We start from the raw sequence: 8,580 nt of genomic DNA on the forward strand, positions 1-8,580 counted from the left end.
AGGGAGCAAAGCAGCTTTCACCTTCTTCCAGCACTGGGTCCACCACACTCAAATAACTCTCATTTCCTTGCAGATGGGTCGGACATTCAATTTTTCTCTACCCAATAGGTTTGCGCGTATTCCTGTCTTTGAATTTTTGGGGTTTTTTTTTCTGTTTTTCTTTTGACCACCACTGGATCTTTTTTTGCATCCAGAACACGGGTCTCAAAAAGCGACTTTGCTTGCTTGCAACTCAGCTCGGTTTTGAGACAAACCCTCCCCAGTGGTGCGTTTCTATGATGGGATTTTGGATAACCTAAAATAAAACCTTCTTTCTGAACAAGTGAATGCAAAGCAGAAAAGCAAGCCCGTGCTGCGGAGCCGTGCCGCGGGTACTGCCAGGTTGTCTTCTCCCCTCCACCTAGGTTCGATCTCCCGGGCTAGGCTGCAGTAGATGCTGCAGCCAAACCTCCATCAATCACTTCTTAGCAGGGAAGAAAAATGACATGTCAATCGTGACTTTGCCTTTCAGCCAAAAAAACTTGCCAATCCATTTATTTTTTATTAATACCAGCAAATTTGTATTCAAATGGAAATGCAGAGCGCAGGCGCAGGATGCAGCTGCGGTGTCCCGGGGTGTCCGTAAGGTGCTGGCGGGTGTTTGGCCCCGTGCGTGGTTTTGCAGCGCTGGGCACAAAAGGCATCGATCGGAGCTTAAGTGCCGGGAAGCCACTGCCCTCCTTGGCTCGGTCACGCAAGTCCCAGCTGCGCCGGCAAGAAGCGGGCTCTCGAAAGCAAGGCTAACGAGTTTATTAGCTCGTATTTCTCCTGGCAAAGTGCCTCTGTGGCCCCACTCTGCCGATATCCCTAATATGCTATATCCTGTTAGAGACTTATTTTTTTTTCTCTGACGTTCAAGAGGGTGGTTTTCCCATCCATAAAAAAACGGGGTGTTGCAGCTGGTCGTTCGCGGGAGGTGAGGAAGAGGAGTACGTCCCACGTGAGCATCCTGCCCTCGCCACCACGGTGGGTGACGAATCTGCTGATTTTTCATAGGGAATTGGCTCTCGGTTGAGGGTTTAAGGGCAGATTTCCCACGTTAGGGAAAGGTTTTGTTCTCCGTGCCGGCGGTGCACGGGGATAGCACTGGAAACGGGGCCGTTTCTCTGCAGAAGATGTTGGGTTGGGAAGACTTAGTGATCCCCATTCCTCCGGATAAAACGACCAGCAGCGGCTCTCAGGACGGCAGCACCGCATTTGAGTGCAAACCCTCATCAAGGTTTGCAAGCTGGGGGTTGCCCAGCTCCTTGCAGGAGAGACCCGATGACCTTGCAGCTGCGTTTTACCTTGCACCATGTTTAATGTTTTAAATCCACCGTATTTAACAGGCGTGGCACTAAAGCACACAACTTTACACCAGGCGCTATTCGATGATGTTGGTAATGCCGTTCGCTGTTGTTTAAATATTTTATTGCGTTTTGGAGGGCATGTTACCGTGATGATACAATAGCATTTGAGTACAAGGTTGTACCAGGGTAGCTCCAAGCGTATCAGGTATTAACTAGATAGTACATTTGAGGCAGTGTAGCCATCTATTAATTGCATCTGGAAATCTGGAGTCTGCCTGGATAACTAACATTACACAATAGTTTCCACCCTCATGGAGATGAGATTAATATAATAGCAAAAAATTATGAAGAAAATTCTTTCATCTCAGAGTTTCCTTCGCTGCTTCATTAAGTAATAAGGATATGACAGGTAAGAGATGAGTAACCGAAAAGATGCAGAGTTTGCGCTGCGCGTTTTACTGCGCAGCGATTTCCCATCCTGAGCAAAGAGGGATTTAGTACAGGGTCAGTCCCGGGGGAGTTTGCAACCAAGTCAGAGCAGATGCCCCGGATTTAGGCGGGTCAAATACCTCCAGCACAGCTCGGCGTCCTTCCTACCCAAGAAACAAAAACTTCTCTGTAGGAAAAAACCTGCCTTTTTGCTTTCTGTGAGGATTGCGTCACAAAAGCGTGGATGCAAAAGCACCGCCCCTCGAACAGGTTTGCATAGCGAAGCTTGGCCTCGTCGCGCTGGCCCCAAATACCTCGTATCTGGATGACGGCCGAGGAGGCTGGCTGAGCCCTGCGTGCTTGAAAAACGACGCTGGGGACGAAGGCGCCGCAAGCAGCTGCCTCTTCCTATTTATTGCTTTGACGTAAACCCGTGACCATCCAAACTGAGAGACGAGCAGCGCGCTCCTGCCCCGAGACCTGCGGGATGCTCAGCGCTCGGCAAAGCGTCCATCAGGCAGGAGGCTGCAGGTTTCTCACCGGCGTTTCCCCGATATGGCACATCATCTTTCCTTTTTGAAAGCGGTGCGGTATTTCCTTCGAGCACAATGGAAAAGGACGCGTTACCCACCAGCAAACAGTCACCTGAATTACGCCGGCAGCTTTGCAAACTCCCCTGCCTTCCTGCACAGCACCTCTTGTGTTGCAAACCCTATGGGCACGCTCGGTTTTGAAAGCTCCCTCCTGCATTCACTGCATTTGCAGGAGTGGAATGGGAGAGGAGGACCCAAAGCACAACCCAGCCCCGCTGAGAGATTCTGCAGATGCTGTTAGTCGAGGCACCTATATGACCTTATCAACCAGTTAGTCCTGGCACTGGTTTGGTTTATAGCTGCAGAGTGAAGGGGGAGCACAAAAACCACACGAAATGCAGGGCTGGTGACCCATGAGGCCTGGCGCACTTAGTGCATGGGTGGTTCCCGCTGGGCCATTGAGGAATTAAGAATAAATTAAGGAATAAATTAAGAAAGCCATCAGATAAACCCAGTATTTCACCAGAGGCCCTCAAACTCCTACGGTGGCTTGCAGCAGCGCCCAGCTTGCCCGTGAGCACCGCGATCACCCCAAAAGCATATCTAAAACCTGAATCTCCTGCGTCTCCCAGCCACCAAACTGTGGCTAACTCATCTTCGTTCTGTATTTATTGCCATGGGACTTTCAAGCCTCCTCTTCTTTCCAAAGGAAAGGAGGGGGAAGATGTAATTTAGTTTTTGACAGGCGGAATTCATATCTAGTGGGTATTGGGAGGGATTAATTCCTGTTAATACCCACCAGATCAGAGATTACTGCCAGGAGCAGGGGCATAAACCCGCCTTGATGAGTGGCCCCTTACTAAGGCTGTCCATGTCCATGTCCATGTCCATCCCCGTGCCCCTGCTTTCGAACCCCAGCTGGGCAATCAGTGCTTCCAGCCAGCTCCGTGCTGGGTATCCAGCAGCTCCGTAGGGCTTCTGCTGCGTCCAGTGATGCTTGATTAAAAAAAAGCTGCTTCGGTTATTGCTAGCGGGTGCGTAGGCAATGCCGCAGGGGATGCTGGCCCTAAACGTGGGCTCATTTCTCTTCCCCCTTGCTCTTCCGTCTTCCAAATTACATCCCAGCAGAGCAAGACTACGCAGCACCGAGTGCAGATCGAAGTCCTACTCTGCAAACCCCAGAAGTCCATTAAGTCAAGATTTTAAAAAACCCAAACAACTGGTGCTATATTAGGGTGTAAATGACTAATTAATCTGTCTGTGCGCTGATGTAATTTGTCCTCTCCGGAGGGTTTCTTTCTGCAGTAATCACCTCTCGGGGAAGGCACAGGGTTGCTGAGCTGCTGAATACGTTTCCAATTTTCAGCTGGTTCGTCCAACCTGGGAGTTGAAGCTTGCAAGCAGTAAATAATTTTCCGAGCCAGTTTTTCTGCTGCAAATAATACGGGGTTGGGGAGATATTAACAGGTCTCGGCTGCAGACTAGCAATTTTAGGAGCCGCGGTGGTGAATGAAGGTTCGCAGATTTGATGTTTCTTCTGCAGCTCCCGCTGGCAAATTGATGGATCTTAAGGCACCTAATATAATTCGATAAGCCATTTGGAAATTAAAAAAAAAGGAATGTAAAGAAGATCCCAGCTTGGTTGCTGAGCCCTGCGTGCTGGCCTGGCAGCGGTGGTGCTGGTGGAGGTCGGAGAGGGGGCTCTTTTAATGAGCAAAAGCAGCAAGTTGGTGTAGGAGTTGCAGGAGGTTAGTCCCACCTTACGTCGCTTTTACAGCTGCTTTAGAGCAGAGGACTCTGCTTTGTGTCTAATAGCCCAAGTGCTGCACAGTCTGTCTTCACCCTGAGTTCATGGCGGGGCTCTCACCCTTCTCATCAGGATTTGTTCAGTCTGCGGTGTTTTTGGCTTAGCTCGCTTAACGTTTTGAAATCAGAGATGCTTTTTTCTTTCTGATTCTGCAAGTAATCCGGGATCTTCACCTTCAGCTGCATTCTCAGTTGTCTGTCATTAAGGAAACTCATTCCTCTGTCTGAATTTTGCTAACGGTGGTGCTCAGAAATGAATCCAGGTCCAAAGGAGAGAGAAAATGTCAACAGTTTATCCAACAGTGCTCCATCCCATGTGCCATAGATACTGCAACAGCCTCTGAGGGATGTCCAGAAGGTTTGTGGGTTTTTTTCTCTCTCTAAGTATGGTTGCAAATTAACTTGGACTCACCATGGGCACTGCTGGGCTCTCACTTTTCATGGAAGATTGGAAAAATACAGGATTTTCTGTCTCTCTCTTTCAAGTGAATTAATTCACAGGGATGGTTTGAAGCCAGAAAGGGATATGTGATGTACTCTGGCACCGATATGCTCAAAAATAAAGGACTGGGCAAATTTTATTGTGCCAAAGCGAGCTGTTTGGCCCCCACTTCTGCAGGATGCTAAGAAGCAGCATCATGGCTTTTGCTGAGCAGACTTTACCAGCTGCCAGCCTTGACTCCTGAATTTCCTGCTATTGTTGCAGTGTTCAGAATAACACTTGCTATAGCATTAACTTTTTATTTTTTCAGAGTGGTTGTGCCCAGGCTGAAATAGGTCCTGGTGAAAGAGCGGATGGTCTAGCTTCAAGCAAAAGCTTTTTTTTTTTCTGCTCAAACTCACGGCAGGTCCTGCAAAAAAGCCATTGGGAGATTCAAACCCACTTCTCCACTTTTTCTCTCAACGACTCTGTTATGGTTGTGCCGAGTCTTTCCAAGGTGGTTTTGTATCCACTGGCGAGGACGTTCTGGAAATTGCTTGCAGAAAGCACAAACGGAGATGATTTAGGGGAGCAATCTGCAGGCTGACGCTCCTCCGAGCCTTCAGACTCCACGCTCAACCGCTCTGATAGATGGCTTAATTCAGGAACACGAGGCACCTTCATTTCTGCTTCCTGAGTTTTTGATGAAAATCAGACCTGCAGTCATGTTTGATTTCAGGTATGTCCTGGCTGTGAATATAACCCATTTTGCTGAGCCTACCTGGCTCTGCTGCTCCAAGTTCAGGTACTTGCTTTCCTTGTTCCCACACAGCTTTTTGCTGCTTGCCAGGACAAATAGTTCCTTTTTTGGGTTCCTGGAACAAGTTCCTGCATTTCATGCATTTAAGTTGCTATTGTCAGGTCTCAGAAACAGGGAAACAAACAATTTTCCAATGCTTGGAGATGTTGTTGCGTGCTGCTTGCCTGGAGGGGCAGAGGATATGGGCTTTGCTGCCTTCACCTTCCCAATTTCCCACCTCGTTGGAAATTTGGGGCCAAGAAATGCAGCAAGTAGCTGTGTGTAGGAGGTGTTCGCACACCCAGGGTGCAGCTTCTTTTGGGTCCTTCTTGGAGGGCGAGCCAAGTCTGCATGCAGGGGTTTTGCAGCCCAGCCATGGGAAAACCAAGCCTCCGTTAAGGCTTTGCAGATGCAAGAAGAAAGCTCGAAATGTCAATTCCCCCCTTAAAATTCAGCCCCAGGCTCCCAGACCTGCCTTTGCTCCCCATTTTACACAGGCTGCTCCAGCTTCCCCTGGCAGATTTGCTTTTCTGGTTATTCCAGGGTGTGGATTGTGGACCGAAGGCTAAAACCCAAACTATTTAAAGGAAAAAAATCATCTCTCTAATTCATCCTAACCTGAAAGAGGCTTTGCCGGCTGATCCCCAACATCCTCAAAACACAGATGCTCCCGAAACAGAGCCAGCCACACCATCGGGTAGGAACAAAGCCACGCTGGTAGTATTCCTCTTTTTATTTATTATTGCCTTAATTCTCCTCGTATCTCTGGTATGAGAACTTGGCTACATTCAATTTATTTTGGAGAGACGGTCTTGTAACCACTCCAGAGTGAAACAAAACCTGAGCCTGATTTTAACGACTAGAGAGCATCAGCCATCTCTAGCTCCGTTTCCCAAGCTGTCAGTGCGTGAGTTGTGTGTATAGAATTTCTCACAGGGAAATATCCCTGCCAGTTTGTGCCGCACTTAGACACGGGCTCAAAATGTGCTGGCATACGGCAATGCACATCTCTCCCCAACCCCCCTCTTTCGCATGTATCCCCAGCCAAAATGTCTTTTACTCCCTGAGAAGGACCCAAAAGAGGTGTTGCAGAGCCGAGCTGTCTTCGGGAAATATGTTGCGTTGGAAAAATCTGTTGCGCTTGAAATGCTGGTACTCAAGAGAAAATTACAAAGCTGTTTGAGAGCCTTGATTTATCTCTAGCGCTGGTGTGAAAATGCCATCAAATAAAAGATTTCTTGGAGGGGGAGAGAAGAGAGGGGAGCTGTGAGCTGGAGGTGCTTGATGCATGGTTATTTTGTGTCCCTCGACCCCCGGCTCGTCCCTCTGCGGTGAAAAAGGCAGCATCCCCCGTGCCATCGCACCCCACCAAGCGCTGTCTGAACTTTTGATCATGGCAGAACGCAAGCGGGCTCTCGCTCCGCCGGCAGTCCCCAGTCATTGAGCAGCACCGGCAGAAACCACTGGGACAAAACCCAACTAAACTGTGCTGGCTGCAGCCAAACGAGAGAAATCCCCGGCACCTACCTCTCCCCCTTGACCCTCACTAATAAAATCAAGGTGTTTTTGCTTGTGGGGGACACACACTGGCATGCAATGCGACAACACACACCCACCAAGTCAAGATGCCTTTCCTGAGCCCAAGCTTCTCTCCGAGACTCCTTAGACAGTTCCCAATGCAGCTCAAGTGACAAGAAACCAACCGCTCCTGCAGCGCAGCGGAGGCACGTCCAGCACAGGCATGTGTTTTGTGTCATGAGGTGATGCCATTTTGTGCTAAATATCAAGTTTGCTTTTAAATGAGGAGGCTGGGAAAGGAAGGGACAGCTCTGCAGAGGAGCTGGGAAGGGAGAGGACAGCGGTGCTACAAATGCACACTCAAGACACGCTACCGACACACACGGGGGTTACAAAGCCTTTTATCGAGCTCCTTTCGCAGAGCTGACAAAGGATTCCCAAAGCCACCTGCAACCAGGGCGGGGAGAGGGATTATTTCTAGCCCTCTCCTCTTTTACCGAAATGAACTTTATTTTAATTGCAACGTTCTCCCATTAAGATCAGACAGAGCCGAGCATAGCACCCGGGTGGAGGCAGACCTGGGTGCCGGGAAGGGTTTGGGGGTTGACGCTCAGAGCTCACCTGTCCAGGGCGATGGCCGTCATGGAGTAGATGCTGGCGAAGACGGCGGCGATGGGGAAGAAGTTGTGAAACTTGCAGTAGAGCAGCCCGTAGTACCACTCGTTGTGGATGGCGTAGGTGAAGTTCACCACTGTGTTGAAGGCGGACATGGAGGCTTCGGCAAAAGCCAGGTTCACCAAGAAGTAGTTGGTGACGGTGCGCATCCTCTTGTGAGCCAGGATGATCCACATCACCACCACATTCCCCACCACCGACACCACCACGATGAGGGCGTAGGCGACAGCCCACAGGGCCACTTGCCATGGGGGCTGCACGAACTGGTTTGAGAAGGACTCGTTCAGGGAAGCGTTGGGCAGCTGCTGGTGCTCCAGCTCTGCTTCCAGCGGCAGAGCGTTATCCATCGCACCACGACGCAACCCGACCACGCACACAGATGCTTTGGGGTGCAGGTCCCTCCTGGTTTAGGGTGCAGCAGGATCAGGGTACAACCAGTTCGGGGCACACAGTTTGGGGTCCAGGTCCCTTCTGGTTCAGAGTGCAGCCATTTTGGGGTGCATGGCTGGTTCCGGGCGTGGGTATGTCCCGGTTCAGGGAACAGTTGGTTTGGGGTGCACAGCTGGTTCAGGGCACAGGTCTCACCTGATTCAGGGCGCGGCCAGTTTGAGGTGCACAGCCAGTTTGGGGTATAGGACCCTTCTGGTTCAGGGTGCAGTTGGCTTGGGGTGCATGGCTGGTTCGGGGTGCAGGTCCCTCCTGTCTCTGGGTGCAGCTGGAGCAGCATGCCCGGCCATGTTAAGGCACACCACCAGTTCAGGGCGCAGGTCTCTCCGGTTGGGCACAGCTGGACTGGGATGCACAGCTGGTTTGGGGCACGGGTCCCTCTGGGCTTGGCTGCAGCTGCACCAGGGTGCAGATTCCTCCCAGTTCAGGTTGCAGCCAGCTTGGGATGCGGGTCCTTCCTGGTCCAGGACTGGAGCAGGATGCGGGATACAGGTACCTCTAGGTCCAGGACCAGAGCAGGATGCGGGAGACGGGTCCCTCCCGGTCCAGGACCGGAGCAGGATGTGGGATGAGGGCCCCTCCCGGCGCAGGAGCAGAGCAGGATGCGGGTCCCTCCGGGTCCGG

General features: G+C 50.8%; 1 protein-coding gene across 1 annotated transcript in view; it reads right to left on the reverse strand.

The window, feature by feature from the left end:
* Positions 1 to 7,933, reverse strand: part of TACR1 (tachykinin receptor 1) — a 15,603-nt gene extending 7,670 nt beyond the window's left edge. Inside the window, exon 1 of the mRNA XM_010287737.1 lies at positions 7,456 to 7,933. Coding sequence (XP_010286039.1) covers positions 7,456 to 7,856 — 401 coding nt within the window. The 5' untranslated portion in view covers positions 7,857 to 7,933. The remainder of the gene's footprint in view (positions 1 to 7,455) is intronic.
* Positions 7,934 to 8,580: the final 647 nt, after the last annotated feature.

Source organism: Phaethon lepturus, unplaced genomic scaffold (assembly GCF_000687285.1).
Source record: "Phaethon lepturus isolate BGI_N335 unplaced genomic scaffold, ASM68728v1 scaffold18825, whole genome shotgun sequence".
NCBI lineage: Eukaryota > Metazoa > Chordata > Aves > Phaethontiformes > Phaethontidae > Phaethon > Phaethon lepturus.